We start from the raw sequence: 22724 nt of genomic DNA on the forward strand, positions 1-22724 counted from the left end.
AACACAAGAGCCCTACTGAAAACATGACAAAAATGAGAAACAGAATATCTGAAAATATAAAGCAGGCAGTTTACGCTCACATTATTTCCCCAAAAAATTGTTTGGTGTGCTAACTCCTAAAAACAGCCAGCCACACAAAGCCCAGGCTTTGAAGGGCAATCGGGGCAGTACATCCGGCTCTCCCTCCAGATACCTCTTCGGGCACATACTCAACATTTCTTGGTGGGCAAGTCTTTTTTGGGAGTGGGAGGAATGTGATCTGGAAAGTGGCGACCTTTCAATCTAGCCACATCCTCCACCACTGCTACTTAGGAACTCTTGCCTGTTCCCCCACAATAAGGCTCTTTATCACTGACTCCTGAAATTTAACAAATTTCATCCTTGACTCAGGTGAACAATCCTTGAGCACAATAAAAGCATTAAAAGTTGCCAATTGAAATAAATAAATGGCCAACTTTTTATACCACACGTAAGACTTACCAACAGCAATGTAAGGTTCCGACCTCCGATCTACTCTATCAACACAAACCATGTGCTTTTGTAGTCCAAAATTCACGCATGTTTGCGCACTTCGGCAACCAGACCACAAACAGTCATAGGGGAAGTACTCTCATCATGGATGGTAGTCACCATGTACACATCCCTCCTGTCTGAAAATTTCAGAGCTAGCAGCTCATTATTCCACAAGGCTCTGCACTGTCCCCTCTCAAGTTTTTTACAGACAAGCTCCCTTGGATAGCCTTTCTGGTTAGAACGGATTGTCCCACAAGCAAGAGTGGCCACTCTAACCAACTCCTTGAACAACCTTACTCCAGTGTAGAAATTATCTACGTACAAATGGTGACCTTTGTTGAACAGTCATCTACCAAGTTCCCACACAATTTTCTCGGTAACTTCAAAAGTGGGCGCACAACAAGGGGGGTCCATATTGGAATCCCTACCAGTGTAGACCCGGAAATTATACACGTATCCTGTACTACTTTCTGACAGCATATACAATTTAATTCCATACCGTACCCTCTTGCTAGGAATGTACTGCTTAAAAAACAAACACCCCTTGAACTAATCTTAAAAAGACGGTCACAATTAGGGTGATCTCGTGGCAAGGTGAAAGCATTGACAACAAAATGCACCATCCAAAGAAGAAGCAAATAGCGATTACGAGTCATGGTTGCAGGAAATATAGCCTTAGCCATCAAGAGACTAGTAGACCAAGTGGCTGCTTCCTTATCCATCAAAAAAGTCAAACCTAAAAACATTTTCATCTCTTCCAGATTTGTGGGAACCCACTGGGTAGCTCTAGACTGAAGCCTAAGTCTGGCAGCATTGTTCCTCAAATACTGCTCTGCATACAAATTAGTCTGCTCAACAATCTCTTCCAAAAATACATCATCCATAAACAAGTAAAAGAAATTGACAGGCAAAAGGTTTTCCATATTGACTCTACACCCAGGGAGACCAGTAAATGCAGGTAACTGTGGCTGCTCCATGTTTGGGGCAATCCAGGTGTCAGGTCTTCGAATGGGAAACCCTTCAGCCTTCAGCCCCAGGCTGCTGCACTCTTGGCACATCAATGTCCTCCTCTAAAACAAGTCCTTCATCTGCACTGAGAGTGGCTTCCTCATCAGAAGAATCCTCTCGGACAGAATCTCTCACTTCCTCCTCTGCCTCAGATGCAGAGTCATTCTCATAATCATGGTCAGAAAACAACTCTAAAAGCATGCCAACAACCTGCTGGGCGGTCACTCTGCGGCTAGCCGTGATCCTTTCTAACAACAAATGGATTGCCAACAACAACGAGCACTGTCTAAAATAGATAATAAACAAAATGTAACTTTATCACAAAGAGTTATGTACTAAAAAACTATACCACTCACTTGCCTGAAAAAGCTAGACTCACCAGCAACTACTCTGCACAGACACAACAATCACCAATGATATCCCACTAAAAAGAAAAAAAGAAAGGCAAAATAGACATAAGACAACACAAATATCATTGTGCACAAATCTAAGGACAATTTCACACACAATCCTGCATTTAGTACTCCATCTACAAACATTTCATTTAAGCATTTAACAATACTCCTTTGGAATAAACTACTTTTACTTACCTAAAGCATGCGACTATGCAAACCACAAGTCAACTACTGCCAAAACTGCAAGGATCCACAGCAAAGGAAGCAAAAGCTCTGAACTAGAACAAAAAGAAGAAATAAACTGTTATAATCACAAATACAAATACTTTGCCAATTGACAAACACCCGGCACCAAAAACTTACAAATTTTCCCTGGTGCCTAAGTGGCTTCTGCCCCCCTTGGGGCCCCCAGCACAAAAAAAACAAACAAAGGGGAACAAAAAAAGAAATTTCCCCTGACGTCTTGGTGGCTTCTGCCCTCCTTGGGGGAAGATGGTCCTAAACAAAATAGGCCGATCTGGCCATCAATAATGTGCCCCCTTTGGGGCGTGACCCTTGCCAAAGGGGTCACCCCCCACACAAAACACACACACACAAGATCCCTGGTGCATAAGTGGATTCTGCACCCCTGGGGCAGAGGGGCATAAAATAATAGGTCCATCTGCGCCCAATGGGGGCAGAAATGGCCAACAGCTCTGTGCCCGCTTTAAGGGGCGACCCTTTCCAAAAGATGCGAAAAGGGGCGCCCCAGCACAAAAAAACAAAAGGGAATTTTTTTTTTTTAAATCCCTGATGTCTTGGTGGCTTCTGCCCCCTTGGGGGCAGATGGGCCATAAAACAATCGGCCGACCTGCCCCCAAAGGGGGCAGAAATGGCCATCAGTAAAGTGCCCCCTTTGGGGGTGACCTTTGCCAAAGCGGCCGCCCCACCACAGAAAACACATACACACAAGATCCCTGGTGCCTAAGTGGATTCTGCCCCTCTTGTGGGCAGATGGGCCTAAAACAAATATGCCGATCTGCCCCCAAGGGGGTAAGAAATGGCCAACAGCTCTGTGGCCCCTTTGGTGGGTGACCTTTGCCAAAGGGGGTGCCCCAGCACAAAAAAAACAAAGGTGAACAAAATAATTTAATTCCCTGACGTCTTGGTGGCTTCTGCCCCCCTTTGGGGCAGATGTGCCTAAAACAAATAGGCCCATCTGCCCCCAAGGGGGGGCAGAAATGGCCAACACTAATTTTTCCCCTTGGGGGGGGCGACCCTTGCCCAAGGGGTGCCCCCAAGACACAAAACACACACACAGAACACACAATCCCTGGGGCCTAGTGGGTTTTGACCCCCTGGGGGCGAGATCGGGCAAAAACATGGTCGATCTAGCCCTAGGGGGCCACAACATATACAATAATATTGCCCCCAGGGCAGCAATCCTTGCCTAAGGGGTCGTTGCCCGAAAACATCATGGAAAAACATAATCCCAAACCTACCCCCCAGAGCCCGAAACACAGATTTAATATTGCCCCCAGGGGAGCGACCCTTGCCCAAGGGGTTGCTCCCCAAAGAAAACAAAGAGAAGATCCCTGGTGCCTAGTGGTGGATTCCTGCTCCACGATTGTGGGCCTCTTCCTCGATCGTGGAGCAGGAATCCATTGAAAACAGGCAAGGGAGAAAGGAAAAACTCTTTCCTTTCCCCCTGTGTCTGTTTCCCCCCCCAAAAAACCCCAAAGAGAAGGACTGACCTTTTTCCTGTCCTCTCTCTTCATGCACGGGAAGCAAATGCTTCCAGCACGTCCTCAGCAGCATTTGATGACGTTGGCGCACTGTGAGTGTCCTGACGTCATCAGATTGCTTGGGGGGGTCGGGTGGAAGGGGAAGCGATTCACCTTCCATCCCCGACTGGGGGGTGTGGGAGAGAGGCCCACGGGGGGAGCACTAGTGCTCCCCCCGAGGGCCGGCTGCCGGGTGTGCTGGTCTCGCTGGTGAGACCGCTCGCCCCAGGCACCCTGGGTGTTAAAAAAATACTTTATTTAAAAGCAATCACATAAATGGTGGTCTTCTGTCCTCAGCAGGGCACCATCCATGCGATGGCTACCATTTCTAACAGGTCACCATTTGCAGCCTACCTCATTAATATTCCTGAGGCAGGTCAAATTGGGACCCACTAGCTATCTGAATTTTGTGAACTGACCTATTAGTACATAGGCCGTTTCACAAAATACCACACTGGTCGTATAGATGCTGGTTGCAAATTACGACTAGTTTGCTTGTATACACCTTGCTCCAAATCTTTCAGAGTAATACGTGTGTCCTATGTGTTAGCACACTTTGATCTTCAATTAATATGAAATCGTCACCTGCTACTTATTTCAATGGCATTGGTTGAAGCAATCATGTTAGGCCCTCATTGTGGGTGATATTTATATTTTGATTCGGTGGAATCTTGATGAAGAATTTAGCAATAATTATCACACACTTGCAATATTGCCCAGACATATTTCATCAGAAAATCCTGGTGGAATTGTTTTAAGAAAAATGTTCAGAAAGAGGCACGACATGCAGTTGTCTACTGCAGAAACTCTGATGCCACAGAACATCACTCATTATGACATACAGAATTCAGTTTAATATTGCACCAGATAAATACCACAGCCTATACCATCAATATTTATTGAGTGTGGTATTGCCATTAAAAACACTGAGATAGTCAAAATGATGCCCAAAGTGTCCCAACCTATGATCCAAATGTTGCCATTCCCCCACCCGCTCCCTTCAACTACATTAATACATACACAACCCTCACCCCCCTCACTCATCTTCAACAACCACACCCTCACTCCCAATTGTACCTCACCGCACACACACACCATATACACACATCCATACATACACGCACCTGCAGGCACTCACTCACACCACCTTACCCCTTACACATTCACCCATGCACACACCCCCAACCCCATCCACATGTATACACACATGCATCACCACATTTACACAGGCACACACGCAAGCATGCACAGACACTCACCCTCTCTCCCTCCCACATTCATGACACGCATACACACACTCACACACACGCCCGACCCCCCTCCCCTTGCGGAAGACACTGACCTCGTCCAATGAGGTGCTCCTCCATCAGGAGACAAAGCCCGGCGCTCCCACCGCCACGCCACCAGAAGACCGGCACACAGAATTACTGGTTGTAATTCTGTGGGCAGTCTTTTTCTGGCATGGCTGCGCCGGCATTAGAACTGCCTAAGCACCGCTGACCGCTGTGATGAATGCCACCGGATATCCAAGCGTCACAGGTGCGGATATCCAGTGGCAGTCATAATACAGCAGTCGGAAGACCGCCAGCACTGGCGTTCTTCCGGCAGCCGGTCTTGGCAAAAGACTGCCACTGTCATACTGATTGCCATGGTCCTTCTCTAGCTGCAGGCCTGGGGTCTTAGGAAAGTGCTCAGTGACCCTCCAAACAAATTGAAGAGACTATATTGTAGCCTAGATCTCATGCCCTGTGGCTAAAAAGGGAATAGGATTCCCTTGCTAGTATCCTGAGGAAAAAGGTGAATAGCAGTGACTCTTAGACTGAAGCTTGTCCATCTGAAACAGTCAACTGATGGGCTGCAGTTCGATTTCTTTCATATGATGTGACCAGGAGGGCCGGGGAGATCATGTGAGTGCATGAGGTCATTTTTCTCAAGGCCCTATTGGTCTCAATCTTGTTGAAGACATGTTGGCGTTGACAGCTCTCAAAAGTGAATTTTTTTGGGTGGGTGTGTGAGAGCTTCACACGTGCATTATAAGTAGAGTCTGCACTTGGTGGCTGACTGCAAAACAAACATTGTGGGTTATGGTTAAAGCTGTATTTCGAGAGCATAGCAATGTTAAGCTTTGTTGTGACTTAAGTTATCTTCTTTTGCTAGGCTGTCACCATGAGGTCTTTGCTGCCTCTCATAGGGGTGGTCAAAACTGCAATTTTTTTTTCAATGCGATATATGCATACATCTTTTGAGAATTAGGGTAGTATGTCAATTTTCCATGTGTAATCATCTGTGTGAAAATTGTACACAAAGCCTGTCCTTTCTTACAAAAGGCATGCAAAATATCAGTGCAATATATTTTTCATGCATTTTCTATAGCATGTGGTGAATGTTGCATGTGTAATACGTGATGCCATGTCGCACATCCAGTTTCATAGTTCCCACAAGATATTTTCTTGTTGAAAAAGTCTCCTTCGAGTAAAATTTTCCACATTGCATAAGAAAAAGTGAAATTACACAGCATATTGACATAGGCAAACACAATGTGTGAAATTGGGTTGCTATTTGAGGGTTTGTGAGTCCTTCTCAAGCAACAGCCACAATCCCTGTCAGGGTGAACCATAAACAAATCACAAAACCAACCTTTTATTTAACCCCCTGGTAGCCTGGCACAAAAGCAGTCAGGCGTAATTTAGGAGCAATGTGTAAAATATTTATGTAGTATGTAAACAGTAATAAATCCCACACCGTTTTAGGAAAATAGAGTAAATGTTAATAAGTAATTTGAGGCCAAAATGACAAGAATACAATCAGCAAAACAGGAGATGTACATGTCAAACATATAAATAAAAGTAGTCACAAATGGTGCAAAGTTCCAACTAAGAGTATCTGGTCGAGCTGGACTGGGACAATTTCACAAGTTCAGGGTGACTGCGATGGAACGGAGGCCCGGCAAAGAATCAAGTTTGGCCTGTTGAAGATTGTACCTTATGCCCTTGGTGCTTGGTCTGCGTGTCAGCTCTGCTCTGGTTTTGGTAGAACCTTCAGTTAGGCTTGGAGGAACTCTCTCTAATGCAAGCCAAGGGCACATGACCTTGGGATGCACCACTTTGGCATCAAGACCTCACTCCACCGCAGACCAACAGGGCTCAGACTGGCCTAGTTGCAGCGACAGGCAGGTCCAGAGTAGCATTTCAGCTAGGCAGTTGGAGGTAGGCCTCTATAGCTTGTTCTGTTCCTGTAGCTCAGCACAGGAGGTCAGTCAGCTGACCCGTGGAGTCACTTCACCCTGAGCAGGTCTAGCCTTCCTTCTCAGACACCAGAGCTGGCCTCAAGCAGGTCCAGGTAAGTCCGTTGCAGCAGGTCAACTGAGCAGTCTTTCTTCTGTAGTATCCACAGGTTCAGTAGTGTACTGAAGAGTTGGTCTGAGAGAACTGTTTTCATACCTGATGCTAGCTCTCAAGTGGTAGAAACATCTGAGATTTTCCCCTCACAGAAGTGTCTGGAATTTCCTGCCTCCTTGCCCTGGGCACAGCCTGTTGGGGGGGGCACAATAGGCTAGTGCGATGTTTTTTGTGTGTGCGCTGAGGCAGGGTCTTTGAAGTGCAAGTAGGACAGTGCACAGCTCTGCCCCTGCCGCCTTGTTTGGATGGCCAATCCTGCCAACATCCAGTCCCTGTATTGTGTGGCTGTTTAGGAGGAATACACAAAGGCCAACTACATTTAGTCATGTTAGCCAGGAAACAGGTGGCAGACACACAATGGTTAGGACAAGAAAATGCAAACTGTCTGAAGTGGCATTTTCAGGATTGTGACTTAAAATCTAACTTTGTCATGAAAGAGATTTTAAATTTCAATTCCTTGGACATCAAACATGACATTTCTACCTGCTCCCAAACAAATGTTAGCACTTTTAAATGTAATAAGGAAACCTAATGTTATCCTATGGGAAAGGTAGGCCTCACAGTAGTGAAAAACACATTTCTGCATGTTTTACTACCAGGAAATGTACAAATTAAAAGTACATGTCTAACTTTTTTAATTCAATGCACCCTGCCCAGTAGGATGTTTAGGGCCAAACTAAGGGGTGACTTATGTATAATAAAAAGGGAGTTTTAGGCCTGGCAGGGGGTTTATTTTGCTAAGTTGAATTAACATTCTAACAATGCATACAGGCTGCAGTGGTCTGTCCATATGGTTTACCACTTTACAAGGGAGTTATTAGTAACTAAATAGTCCAATCAGGTCTAAGCCAATTTCACCTCACCATGTTTTAGGGGGGGAGCACAAGCACTTAAAACGTGTTTGCAGTGGTAAAGTGCACAGAGTCCTAATACCAACAAAAACAAATTTATCATAACAGGAGGGGTGAAGGCAAAAGGGTTGGGGGATTACTATCCAAGGTCATCAGATCTATTATGACTACCTCCCAAGGGTGTCAGGTGTAACAGCTAATAATTGGGATTCTTACATGAATACACACACATAAACGTTTTGACCATTCTTATAGAGTTACTATTGTAACAACCCACCATAGGCCACAAATAAACAGCCTGCTTTCAAAGGTGCCTCCAATGTAATAGGAGAAGGACTGTCAGGTTGTATCATGGCATTAAAAAACATAAACCTCAAATCAGATTTTAGATATTTCATGTGGTAAGTTAAAATGTGTTCTGCTAGTAGGAAAATGTATTAAAATATATTTAGCATGCCCAGAACTCAGTTGCACCTCACAAAATTACACTCAGGTAGGGACAGAGAGTTTTTTTCAAAACTAACCTGCATTGTAGTGGAGGTAGTTCGGGAGGTGGGAAGTAAAATTAGTTGCAAAATCTCCTCATTCATGCCTAAAATAAAGATTTAAGCAGGATTCTCTTTTAAATCAGTATTCAATGGTTTGATTTTCAGAATGAGGATCCCTGAAAGCCTAGGTACTGTACCACCTGCTTTTCCTTGCTTTGTTTTGCTATGAATATGTGTGAAGTACTATACCTCCCAGAAGGGGCTAACCTGGTGATCAATCCATCCTTTAATGTGTATGTATATTTTCTATTTGTTATTGATATGTTCTGGCTTCATTGTGAACCTCTTTGATGCCTCTGGGCTATGTCCATACTGCATAAAATTGCATAAATAAATAACTACATTAAAAAATAAATAATGCCATGTACATGCACACTAAGTTGTAAAGGTAAATAAGAGCTGTGATGCAAACACTGAGGGCCTCATTGGGGGGACAATGGGGCCAGTAACAGGAGTTACTGAATTCATATGAATTATGAGATCTACAGGAACATTGTCAATCTGTGCAGGAGCCCTGCAGATCCATCCACTTTCACCCTGAGATTTCAGATGCCTTCAGTAGCCTAAATCTCTGGGTGAAAGTCTAGAGGAAAATGAGGAATTAGTGGGGGAATTGAACTCAGAATCAGTGTTTCCTCCAGCAATTCTTCATTCCTAAAGAGATTCTCATGAGCTATACCTAATTACCTGTTAATTCCACACCATCAGAATTAACAAGACCTATGTTTTTTTAACTCTAGGGGTTTGGAAATAATATCCAGCCGTCCATGGCTTTCGTAATGAGTCCCTGAATGGCTCTGAGGAGAGAGACTAATCCCTATAATATGCTGCTGATTTGTTAAATAATTGATGCTACTTTGTGCATTGACCTCCTTGACAGATCCCAATGCCTTCCCGCCCCTATGACTTTGTCCAGGCCTTCACAAATATCACCACGGGCACTTATTTTGCTATTACCTGGTATTTTCCCTCAGAATAGGACCCAGATTCATTTCAACCTACTGCACCTAGAACTTGCATGCTTGAGCGATTTTAGGTGTTATTTTTTTCCCTTTCTGTACTATGCACAAAGAGGGAAACCTCAAAAATAACAACTGTGTCTTTTGCTCATGAATTGTCCTGTCTCTCAAAGGTTGTTTTAATCAATAGTGTTTAGACAACTTAATTAAAATATATTTTTCTATGTTTTCCACACTGTTTTTTCAACTACTACCTCGAAGATTTGGAGAGGGTATACTAAGTTGTTAATAGCCACAGAGTTACTGATGTATGCACACTGTAAGGTGTACATGAGAGTGGTGGCTTCTGTGGAGATTGTGCCGGAGGATTACGTTGTGGGGGCAATGAAGTGTTAGGGCATTTGAGGGACTGGCTGCCAACGAACAAGTAGCATTAGGGTAATGTCAACTTCACTACATCTCTGTAAGGTGGGTGGTTAATTATTGTCAAAAGGAGAGTTTTAGATTTTGCTAGGTAAATCAACTAGCTCAATTCCCCAGGCACTTGTTTTAAACTGTAACATTTACTTTGTTTCCAGATAACTACTACGGCACCCCAAAGCCTCCAGCCGAACCCCCTACGCTGTTGAATGTAACTGACCAGCTGTTTGCAGGAATCTCCCCCGGTGCTGAAGGGAAGCGAAAACGCAATAAGTCTGTCAGCAATATGGAGAAGGCCGGCATTGAGCCTCCTGAGGAGGACGAGGAGGAGAGACCTGTGGCGAATGGCAACGGCATGGTCATCACACCAGGTCAGTATGACGGAGAAATAATGGCAGGTATGACACTGACCAACGCAGTGCTTTATTTGTGTTGCCTTGTGCACAAATAACATACACAACAGGGTCTGATGTGGGCCTGATTTAAGGTCATTTGCAGGGGTGGCTCCTCCACTAGGACAGAGGAGCCCCGCCCCCGCCAACAGCAGCTGCAAAACTTTTGTAGAAACAACATAATAAACTCAGTTTATTATGCTGTTTCTGTAAAAGTGGGCGGGGACACGGGCATGACATGGATGGAGGGGGAGGGCACAGCACTTCCCCTCAGTGCACATGTATGTTTTGCCAGGCATCTGGGGCCAGCCAAACATGCATGCGCACAGGGCTCTCTCCAGCCCAACAACAAGGTTTCTGGGCTGGAGAGAGCCTGCACAGGCTTCCAGTCTGCCTGGGAGTGCCATGGCTGGGCTCTCCCAGCCAATCCTGACGCTGCTTTGAGCAGCATCAGGATTGGCCGCTGGGCAGTGTGGGAGCCTGTGCCTGCCTGCAGCCTGTGACGGAGAAGCAGAGCGAATGGAGGGGCGCGGGGAAAAAAAAGGTACGTTCATTTTTATTTTTTTTTGTGAACCCCCCACCCTCCCCACCACGTCACGTGCTGCACTGCCCCACCCCACCCCTTTTCCCTCCCGCGATCCACGACTGGTCATTTGTGACAGTGGACAGCCACTGAATGCCTGTTCATTGCAAAAAGGGGTTTCAAACCCTCATGCAATTATTTTAAACAAATTTTGAAGTCAAATAAATTAGACGTTGTTAAAATCATTGCACCAGGCAGACTAAATTCGTGGCTCGATTGTTAGAAATATTTATTCTTTCTCTTTCTAAGAATTTTACATAATTATTTCGAGTATACACATTTTCATGTGGTCTTAGCTCACTTTAAAGTAGAGTTCACGCTCAGAAAATGTATTTACCAATTTGGTGATTCATTTAGTAAGGACATTTACAAGATGCTAATGGTCAATTTCAGTGGTGAAGGGTTTTCTCTGGTGTTTTCAGTGGGATAAGTTAATCAAAATGGCCTCATTAGGAATTTGGATGGTGCCACATCATCAACAAATCTTAAACACCCCTTCAGTCTCAGCAGCTGTTTCAACAAATTATGCCCAGGCTTATTGGGGTCATTGTACTGGGGTAGGGGGGATTTAAATGGGTCCTGTTTTGTCCAGTTGCCTTTCTTCTAGTCATAAATATGGCTGATGGGCAATATACCTTATTTTGGCTGAGCAGGATGTGGTACCAGAATTTTGTTGTGGGGATAGTGTGCTGAGTCCTAAATATCGGTTAGGTATGCAGATATACCTTTGCCTCATGGTAATAGATGAAGGAGACTGAATAAATGTGACCACAGATGAACTTCACCAACACAGCAAGAATTTTTTTAGTTCCCATTGTATATTTATATTAGGACTCCATAGAAATCCAGGGTTCTCAGATGAAAGGTAGGTTCAATATCCAGTAGGGTCTGGGCTCTTCTCAAGGGCACATTCCCAGTCGTTCAGCACTACATCTCATCAGTCAAACCACTCCCCTTTCCCTTATCCTGCATAATCACTCTTCTCTCAATCTTCCGATTGCCTGCAGGGAAGAATGGTCCAGTCATCATTGCATCCTGTATGATTAGCCGCTCCTCCTCGGCGGACTGAATGGTAATGTTTGTATGAGATAATCCCCACAGTTTCTTCCCCAGTGGATCCCAGCCATGTTGAGAGGTTTGCTTACCTGAGGGCACTCCCTTGATAGGAGATAAGACATGATGTGAACCAGGAAGCCTTAACTTTATAAGGAGTAGTTCCAATCACTAATAGCAGCATCTCTAGTCAGGAAGAGGAACCAATGGTGCTTGCTGGTGATGGGCACTTTTCTTGCAGTTTTCAGACCATAGTTAGTGTATGGGGTATGTCTTGGGGCATGAGGAAGTGCTGGTGCAGCTGCTCGCCTTCCTTAAGTGGAGGGTCTCAACCAGTGGTCTTGGTCATTGTGGATATGTATTTCACACGTTTATAGCGTTGACAAAGAAAGGACCGGGTCAGTTTGAAGTGCATTAAGCTGCCTCCGACCCCCTAACCTCTCACAGAAGTGGACTTGCATGTGACACTAAAGCCCTGATGTGGGACGGAGTTCACATATGAGGGCTGCGAATCATGGAAGTTATTTATGACAAGCCTCCTGCATGCACTCTGCATTTACTCTGGGAAGGGAGGACGCAGGATCACTGTACAGTACACATACAGTGCTTTTACAAGGCATTGTACTTCTTTAGCCTAGTCCTATACTGAGATGTGTACTTAATTGATTAGGTGTGAGGCAACCATTGTGGAAAGACGTTTGTGTAGCTTAGTTTAATTACAGAAAGTGACGATGTGGGAAGTAAGCACTGAAAAATGTTGCTAACTTAACCTTTAAGGCCTGATCACTTTTACACGGGTATAAAGGCTTTATGGCTTTATGAAAGTATTGCTTACCTATAGGTAACCAAATATTGAAGTTATCCATTCAGGATTTGCCTTTTGGTATTTCTTTAAAAAGTATGATGTTCTCATCCTTACTTCAGTTATAATATCCTTAAATAATTAATAGTTCCCTTAAAGGCTTGTATTCATCAAGCAGTGGCATTGTAGAAGCAAGAATGATATAAATGAAGATATCAACAACAAGGTTGTTTCTACTATGTAAAGAACTGTGAGGATTTTGATGTGTTGAACTTTAAACTCTGCCTCGCGCTATGTCCCTCTGCAGCTGATGACAAAACATAAGACAATGGCAACATTTAATGTGAGAATTTGAAGAGGAGATTGCAGTTGAGAAGTGTACCTGGGCAGTGAAGGGAGCGTCCACTCTGTCCTGTTGTTCATCAACAAAAGCTTCTGCTTCTCAACGAACTTTATAATTGTTTTGCCCCCTTTACAACAGATTTTCAGTGATGCAGGCCAAATAGAAGGTCTCCCAATATACCAATGGAGACCTTGGGCCATTTGTAGTAATATGGTTTCTGTATATCTCATTATGTAGACATCTCAGATGAATACATAGCTGAAGTAGATTTAATTGATATGGTTGCATATATTGGAACACAATAAAGTAGATTATTGTCATACTGTTGGCAACAGGTATAGGGAAATTATATCTTCTACTTTGCGTTTAATTTGAGTTAATGACTGCTGAAGTTGTGTTTTTTTGGGTAGGTTTGGAACCTTTCCCTGGTCTTCCCCGAGTTGAAAAAAATTAAATGTCCCAACATTACAAAATGTTGAATATCTTCGTCTTGGATGCCGCAATTGTCCTCAGCCATTTAGAACTGTTAATGTGTAGCAGGCCGGGAGAGAGACTCCACAACCACACTTTCTATGACTACATCCAAAAGTCGTGTTTCACCTGCACTTGGTTTCCCAATGCCCACCTCTCCTTTGTTCAAACCCTCAGAAGAAACAATGCACATTGGTGGCTTGGTCCAATATGTTTTAGGTAACACGTTGGTATTTTGAGGTGCATGTACCCAGCTTCCCTGACCCTCAGTGCATCCTTTCTTAGTCCGAGATACAGAAGAGTTCAGACACCATTTTCAGTCCTCTCTCACCAGACAGGTATAGACTCCTACCGCAGTCTCCTTTTTATTGATTTCTTGGTTCCAATTGATATTCTGATACTCTGCTGGAGGGAACCCAGTATGTAGGAGTAGTGCAACAGCAGTTGGTATAAATCGCAGAATCTATTATTATGTGTTATATTAAGTATATTTGTAAGGCACTTGGGGCCACATGTACATAGATTTTTTCTTGTCGCACATGGCCCGATTCGCAGAATCAGGCTGTTTACAACAAGAAAAAAACATTTTGGTATGTGCAATTCGGTAATCTATTTACTGAATCGCAAAATAGGTTTGCAAGTCACAATTAGGAAGGGGCGTTCCTTTCCTAATTGTGAGTCGCTGTGCGATGTATGATTGTTTTGTGACCATGAATGCAGTCACAAAATAATTGCAGTTAGCACCAATTTCAAATTGGTGCTAGCCCATTCACAAATGGGAGGCGGTTCCTATGGGTCCCCTTTCCCTTTGTGAATGGTAGCGAAAATATTTTTTCAGAGCAGGCAGTGGTCCCACGGACAACTGCCTGCTCTGAAAAAATGGAGAAAAAAAACTTTTCATTGTTGTTTTTGAAATGCATCCCATTTTCCTTTAAGGAAAACAGGCTGCATTAAAAAAAAAAACTGCTTTATGTAAAAGCAGTCACAGACATGTTGCTCTGCTGTCCCCAGCAGACCACCATTCCTGTGAGTGCAGCCATTCCCAAAGGGGTCTCAAATTGCGACCTATCTCATGATTATTAAAGAGGAAGGTAATTTGAAACCCTATTGGGAATCACAAACATTGTGAACTACAATGTTGTACATATGGTTTTGCGAATCGCAATTTGCGACTCGCAAATGAGTCGGAAATTACGAGTTGCAAAACTCTGGGTCGTACATCTGGCCCTTACTCACTACAAAAGAAGTATCAAAATGCAGTTCTGAAAACTATACTGCCAGGAGCTATGCAACAAATTATTTAATAAACAGGTGTTTTAGTTGTTTTTAGAAGTTGGCAAAGTAATGTATTAAGCTCAGGGAAGGAAGAGGCGTGATTCAAGTTAGAGGTGACAAAGGAAAGAGAATGAGCAACCGCCTGACCTGGTAAGTTGGCTGCGGGGGACAAGAAACATGCCAGTGTAAATTGGGTTCCAGGAGCAGGTGGTCGGAGTAGATGAAGTTCAATTGGAGCGGTACTGAGAAGCAAATAACTGAAGTGGCCTGTGGGTGCGACAGAGTAACTTAAAGAGCTACATCTTTTGTAGGGGAACCAAGTGAAGAGATGCGAGGAGAGACCCCATGGAAGTGCAAGAGGGGACAATGATAACCAAGTGGGCGGCCATGTTCTGCATGACCAGGAGTCTTTTGATAAGGTGGGAGGTGGTGCTGATGTAAAGGGTGTGACCATAATCAAGGTACCTTGTGATGAGTGGTTGGATAATGAATTTGCCGCGGTTTAAAGGGATCCAATGAAGTGTTCTGCACACTCAGCAGGATACCAAAGCAGGAGGCTGCAACCTAAGTAATTTGAGTGCTCTGGGCAAGTTTGAGTCAAGAATTATTTTGAGTTTGTTTGCAGAGTTGGTAGGTGGATAGGTGTCACCTAGTTGTTGCGACCATCAGATCCCATAGTGGTGGATGGATTGAATGGAAGACGTTCTGCACTGCAATCTTCACTGGATTTATATTAAGCCTGCTTATTACTTTTCATTTATCATACAAAAGGTCTTTTAAATTTTAAGAAGAAAGCAGACTCCAGGCACATTCAAACAACTCCAATTTATAAATATGAGTGCATACATTTTTACTTTTAGGACCTTAAAGCATATTAGTTTTGTTTATCAAGGCTGAATTGAGAAATCATTGTCTATTAATATTAAACCTTTGACTTGCATCATGATATTTGTTATATTGAACCATGTACTTCACAATGGCTACAGTCATATATGATTAATGCAAGACTGTCTGAGCTTCACACATACTTATAGCTAGGTTAGCAACCAAAAAAAAGGCTGTCTGACACAGGCAGAACACCGGATAAGTTGGAATGCAACCAATTCACTGGATCTGAAACGATAAGCAAAAATTGAAATCAAGGTCTGCTTAGTGGCAGAAACTGGAAAAAGCCACATAGCAGACTGGGAAAGATGAGAAAAGTGATGGATGTAAGCCGAAGTTGTTTAATGGAGAGGAATCCTACATCACCCACTCATGGAAGAATGTACAGCAGCTAAGAGCAATGCTAAGACCCAACTATCAGGTAGAGCTCTCTGAACAAGTTAGAGTCTAGAATGATTTTAAGATTTTTGAGGAGTTGGTAGTCTGAGGGGTGTTACCTTCTTCTACGACCATCAGACAACCTTGGCTGTGCCCATCACAAGGAGCACCACCTCTGTTTTGGCAGTGTGTAAGTTCAAACAATACATGCACATCCAGTATTTTACCTGCAGGATGCAAATGGAGAAATCTGAACATATGAGGTCAATGTTGTCAGAGTTGGAGATAGCAAAGATGAATGAGATTATATCAAACACAAATAATTTGATGATTTTAGCCTGAGGAGTCATATACATGTTAAAAATGGTGGAACTAAGAGATGATTCTCTGTGGAAACTGCAAAGAAAGTATTGGAGACAAAGAGAGAAGAGAAGATATTGACACCTGTTGACGAGAAAAGGCTTAAACTAATATAAAACATCAAGGCACACCACACACACATAAAATCATTGAAGGACAATTGCATGTGAATATTAGTTGAAAGATATGAGCACACACATCAAGTAATAATCACAATCCTTGTCAGGGTGAACCAATAAAGTCACTAAATTACCATGAACTCAGCCTCCTGATAGCCATGGTACAGTGCAGACAGGCACAACCTAGAGGCAATGTGTAAGGTATTTATACAGTACGAAAACAGTAATAAAGTTGAAATGCAAAACAATAAAACATCCCAATAAACTAGAAAGATAGAGTACATTTTAATTAAACAAGGACACTAAAATGACAAAAATTCAGTCAGGAGTACCAGAGTTATGATTTTTTAAACTTTTAAGTATAAATAGCACCAAGAAGCACAAAGTCTATGGTCACAGTAGGACAAGACCTAAGTGGGAATTTTATGCTGATGCCGATGGAGTGTGGGTTGGATACACTAACTAGATTTGTCCTGGTCAAGTATATTATCTTCTGGCCTTAGGCCTTTAAGTCCCAATCCACCACATGTGTACACCTCTATGCCTTGAGGGGACAGAGGGAACTTAAAGGCTCACAGGATGGCAGGTAGAGATGTACAGGAGAGTCAAATATAGGTCAGGTTTCAACTGGTCAGGTAAGCAGTTGCAGTAAAAGGGGTCTTGTTGCTTGTTATGTCCTTGTAGCTTTAAAAAGAGATCTTCCTTATGACCATTGGAGGCCACTTCTGAGTACAAGATGGCTAGGAGGTCCAGTCTTCAGGTCTCTTCTCAGGTCACAAACAGCAGGTCTAGTCCTCTGATGTTTTTCCATAGGTTCCCAAACTGTTCTGAAGTGGGTACCTCGAGATGCCACATTTGTGCCCAGCTTGAGCTAGTGGTTGGGAGTAACCCCCAGGGCACACACTAGCTAATGGGGTAAATGTTCCTGAGGCTACCCTACTTACTTTTGGCAATTTTATAGGCTCTGATGGTTGGGGGAGTGTGCAGGGGGTGTTCTATGTTCATCCTAGGGTCCTCCCCTGTTTAACACCAAACTCCAGGTTGAAGCAGTCCCTCTACTCCCAAGAAACCCGGAGACAGAATTCTAGCAGAACAAAGCAGGGTTTAGCATCAACCAGACAGTCAATACATAAGAGCTGTTTTAGCATCCGGCTTGCACCCTTTGTAGTGTACCCCAAGTGTTATATGTAAAATCCCAGCAGACATGTCAAGCATGTCTTAACACTCTAGAAGGACTTGATACTGTAATGTCAATAAGCGACCCACTGTGGTTAGGATGGGTCTGGTGAGGGGAAAAAAGAAGGATTTAGGCCTGTCAATGACACAACACTACCTTCCCACGCCTCAAATCTTTGTTCCTTTCACACCTACTCAAATGCTAATTACTGGCTAGCAGACGTGTGAGAGAAAAAAATCATATTACCTTCCAGTGACTTCAAGCAGGGAAAAGGTAACTTTCTAAACATACATTTTCCTTAATAGTTAAACAAATTTTGAATTAGAACTTGAACAACTATTAAAAAGAGTCTTTGGATTAATTTCCTAGATGCTTCCAAAAGAAATTAGCATTATTAGATTTAATAAGGAGTAGCCCTGTGATGTTTAGTATTGCCAGAATGGTAATAGAAACTCATGCTTACTGGTGAAGTTGGATTTTTTATTACTATGTTAGAAATGCCACTTTTAGAAAGAGGGCATGTCTCTGCACTTACTGCCATCTGTGCCTTATAGCCCAATCTCCAATCCACGTCTGGTATGTGCTGGTTGACAGTTCGCCTTATGCATTCCACCCAGACAGCCATAAACACAGGACACTCAGTTACATCTACATTCATCTGCATACTGAATTGTTCTCCCTGGGCAGTAAGGGTGGGGGATATCTCTCTTACATTTCAAAGGCCTGTGGCCTGCCCTCGCTTAAAGGACTGATAACCCCTACAGAGATCCTGGCAGAAAAGACTGGGCTGAAAGGGGAACTTGTGCACTTCAAAACCACTCTTTCAAGTTTCCCCTGCTTCAAAGGCATTTTAGGTATATAAACTGGGTCTCTGACCCCTCCAAATCAGAAACTTCTGGACCTACACCGGGACCCTGTCAGAGAGACTGCCTGGCTGCCCAAAGCACTCATCTGAACTGATTTGCTGAAGGACTACTTTCCTGCTTGTTGCCCTGCTGCCTGGTGCTCCTGACTCTGCTGGAAGGACCCTGCCATCCTCCTAAATTGCTCTCCAGGGCCCTGGATTGAGCTTTCCCCCTGTTTCTGAAGTCTCAGGGCCAACAAAAACTTCACACCTTCAAGAAATTTTTGTGCGTTGCAAACCGACGCAACACCTGCAGAGATCTACGCAACACCTGGCTCGCAGCTGGAAAATTGCCGCACCGCCGACCAGAAGGATGCAGCGCTGGGCCCGCACCGGAAATTGGTGCAGCACCCACCTCGCGACTGAAATTTCAGCGCATCTCCTACTGGATTGATTCAGCACCTGCTCCTTCTAACAACGCGTCAAGGATTTTTAATGCATCGTCTCTGGGCATCAAAATATCACCACATCGCAGTAAGGAACCAAGGCTGTGCTCCCGAAATGTGATGCATCACCTTGTAGCGTGGAAAGAAAGGACACAACATTTGTGCCACGATGGAAAATCCAAAGTTAACACCTTATTTTTCCACGCATCTCTTCCTCTGCGGCCCCCGCGCATCTTTATTTTTGAAGCATCCCAGTGCTGTATGATACAAAGATACAGCCATTAATTCCAAAGGATTAAGACTCTTTTAAACTTTTAAAAAGTGATATTTCAAATTGTGCTTCTTGGATTTTTGTCATTTTTACCTAATTTTATTCAGCTAAATATTATCTATTTTTCTAGACCTGTGTGGCGTATTTTTGTGGTGTTTTCACTGTGTTACTGTATGAGTTATTGCCCAAATATTTTACACCTTTCCTTTTAAGTTAAGCCTGACTGCTCAGTGCCAAGCTACCAGAAGGTGGGCACAGTATAATTTGGATTGTGTTCTGACTTACCCTGACTAGGATTGTGGTCCCTACTTGGACAAGGTTGTATACCTCTGCCAACTAGATACCCAATTTCTAACATTATTAGTGACATTTAACTTACACAGTCTGTACCATATACATGGACTTTTAGGTAAGTCAAATATGCAAATCAGACCTATACCAATTTCATCAGGCTAAAAGGAGGAGCACAGCCACTTTGTTACTGGCTGACTGGAGTTGTGTGTGCAGGGCTCTATAACCAACAAAAGTAGTGAATGACGCAAAAAATAGAAGATGATCCTATTGAAAGGGCAAATTTCCAACAGGGACGATGGGGTACCACAGTCAAGGATACATTATATACCAGCGGAGGTGACCAGAATAGCAGTTTCAGTGCTCTGCAGGAATCAGAAGGTGGATCAAAAATGATTGAGTAGCCTGATGGCTTCGTGGTAAGCTGAAATATGAAAATTGATCTATTTCTCCAGGACCTTTGCTGCGAAAGGCAGAAAGTTGATGGGCCAATAGTAAGAGGAGGTCTCAGGATCTGTGGTTGTTTTTTAAGGAAAGGGATGCGTTTTGCGCGTTTTTAGGCAGAAGCCACTTCAGCAAGAGTGATTGAGAAAAACGAAAAGGGAAGTGAATGCAAAAGCAACATTGGTGGAAAACAGATTGAAAATGTAATAAGTACATGGTTCACAAGGGGAGCCTGTTTTGATGGTTTTCATCATTCTGATAACAACAACAGCGTTCTAAAGGTGAGAAATGTGAAATTGGAAATATCTGTGGTTTCAGGTGGGGATTGAGAAATTGGAATAAATTGTCATGATTTTGCTGGTGTAGAAATTTGCTAGATTGTTGCTAAGGATCTGGGTCAAGGTATTGGCACAGGAGTAGACATTCACTTGGCTGAATAATTGTATGATGGTGAAAATTTCCAGAGAGGAGTTACTTCTGCTCCAAAAGCGATCAGCAAAGTAACTGCAACAAGTACTGTGTAATTGCTAACATTTACTTTGAAGGTGAGTTTATCAGTAGAAGAGCTGCTATGCCTCCAGGTATCCTGGTTTAATAGAAGCATTTAAGCTCTCTAAGAACATCTGTGTGCTAGGTTCTAAAGGGGCATATTTGGTGCTAATACAGATTTCAAGTGAAGCCATAGACTCAAGTTAATGATTTAACTTTTGAAGGCATCAGCCGCAGTGGGGAGACAGAGATCTGATATGGGTGATTGTCAAGCTAGAGCCTTCTCCATCTTCTGTTGGGCGATCCTGTTCGAAACTCTGTATTGATGTGGGGGTTGACCAAATGATCGATGGATAATGGAGATGGAGGCAAGAAATTTAAGAAGTTAATGGTCCTATCATATGATTGTTAAAGGGTGTTGGGTAAAGTGATACTATTTAGATTTGAGAAAACAGGATAGAGAGTGTTTTCAGCAGTGTGAGTGGGATCAGAGGCTAACAGTTGAAAGCCTAAGGAGGACAAGTCATCTATCAGTAGGGGAGAGTCAGTATCTGAAGCGTTTTTCAAGTGTACACCAAAGTCACCTAAAACAACCAGAGTTCTGAACTGGAACTCATAGCGAGCCAAGAGGTCTAAGATTCTGGAGCTGAAGTCTTTCTTAGGGTTGGGAGGCCTGTAAATAAAGGTGCAGAGAGGAGGAAAGTTAGCTGGGGAGTGTTTAAAGATAATGTATACCAACCAGTCATAGGATTCTGTGGAGGGGACCAAATGAATAAGACCTTTGCAGGGTAGGATGGCAATACCTCTGTCATTTTTAAGGGGGGTTTATCTTACCTGAGTAATTCATAGCCATCATGTAAAGTGATAGCATTGCTGGGGTTAGACAAAGTTTGAGCCAGGATCCTGCGATGAAGAAAGGGTAAGTGGAAGTGAATCAGATTCCAAAGTTCAATTTGGTCTTTTGGCAGAGAGCAGTGTTAATATAGAGGCAAAAGAGTGGCTACTTAGGGAAGGGGTTGTGAAGAGGAAAATGATGGGTTCATATAGGAGGGTGCCAACCGGAGGATCAGGGGAAAAGATGGAGGTGCCAAAGAACTTACAGTGAAGGCTGCAAAAAAGGCTATAGCTGTGTTGTGGAGAAGCAATGTAACAGTCTGCAAAGGGGCATGGGGGATGAGGGAATAAAAGATTATTACCCTAAGTTGCATTTATGGCTTAACCTGCTACTGAAAATACTACTTTATAATAGTAGATGAGAGAATAATGTCTGCTCTACGCTCTGGTCTCTCTGAGCCTGACTAAAGGCTTGGAGATTCTAATCATTTGTCTCTCCTTCTTCAAAAATATGCTCTGTTTAGCTGGTCACACATCTATGGCAGCACCTCGGTGTGACAGGAAACATCAAAGCCCTTTTCACTTCATTTGGTTTTGGAATATGAATGAGGTTTCCAAGCCTTCTCTGAATAATGGATGTCAAACATTGCCTGCTTCCCCTTTCCCCCAACAGGAAACTTATATAACTAGCAGAGACATTTGATAACAATACTCAACATCCTTGTGGATCAGAGCTTTGGGCTCAGGGGAATACTAATTGCAGTCATTTCAGGAAGTTCCTTAATTGGCTCAGTAATTCCCAGTTAAAGCAGAATTGAGCAACTTTTTAAAAACCATATGAGTGCTATTCATACTGGTAATCTGTGTTAACCAATGGATTAGAATTCCACTGTGTGGTAAATTGTTGCAATACAACTTCCTGAATTCCAAATCGAGATCGATGAATATGATGCTCAATCATAAGATTTAAACGTAATGCAAGCCATGTCAGTGGAAAGCTGCTATGAGCACATGTAGTAGGGGATCTTGGGTGCTGTTACTACCGAAGCAAGCATGTTTAGCACAAATTGCATTCTTCGCTTCTGAACATTATACAACCGGGTTGGTTCGGCTGCAAGACACACTTTAAAAGTGAATTATTTAACGTTTGAAAAAAGGCTTATGTATGTCAAAGATGATTTTAGTCTGGCGTTTTAGCACTGCAGTTTAGCCTGCAGTGCACAAACCTGCTTGACAGCCCTGTTGTTACGTTTTTATAATCTCACGTGCTGGTGGTGTAAAGCTGCACTGCATTTCACAATGCACATCTCATGGCTATGCCACCTTTCCACATTATGAACACTTTTACCAAGGGATAACCCAATTAAACACCTTGCCCCCATGTTTTGGGGCTAGGACCTAAACAGTAAGAG

At 43.3% G+C, this 22724-nt stretch overlaps 1 protein-coding gene across 10 annotated transcripts in view; it reads left to right on the forward strand.

The window, feature by feature from the left end:
• Positions 1-22724, forward strand: part of MAGI2 (membrane associated guanylate kinase, WW and PDZ domain containing 2) — a 2755167-nt gene that overhangs the window by 1783494 nt on the left and 948949 nt on the right. For all 10 annotated transcript variants that reach the window (XM_069229701.1, XM_069229700.1, XM_069229695.1 and 7 more), the window contains one exon: positions 10014-10226. In XM_069229701.1, the coding sequence (XP_069085802.1) occupies positions 10014-10226 (213 nt within the window). The remainder of the gene's footprint in view (positions 1-10013; positions 10227-22724) is intronic.

Source organism: Pleurodeles waltl, chromosome 4_1, assembly GCF_031143425.1.
Source record: "Pleurodeles waltl isolate 20211129_DDA chromosome 4_1, aPleWal1.hap1.20221129, whole genome shotgun sequence".
In the NCBI taxonomy this organism is placed as follows: Eukaryota; Metazoa; Chordata; class Amphibia; order Caudata; family Salamandridae; genus Pleurodeles; species Pleurodeles waltl.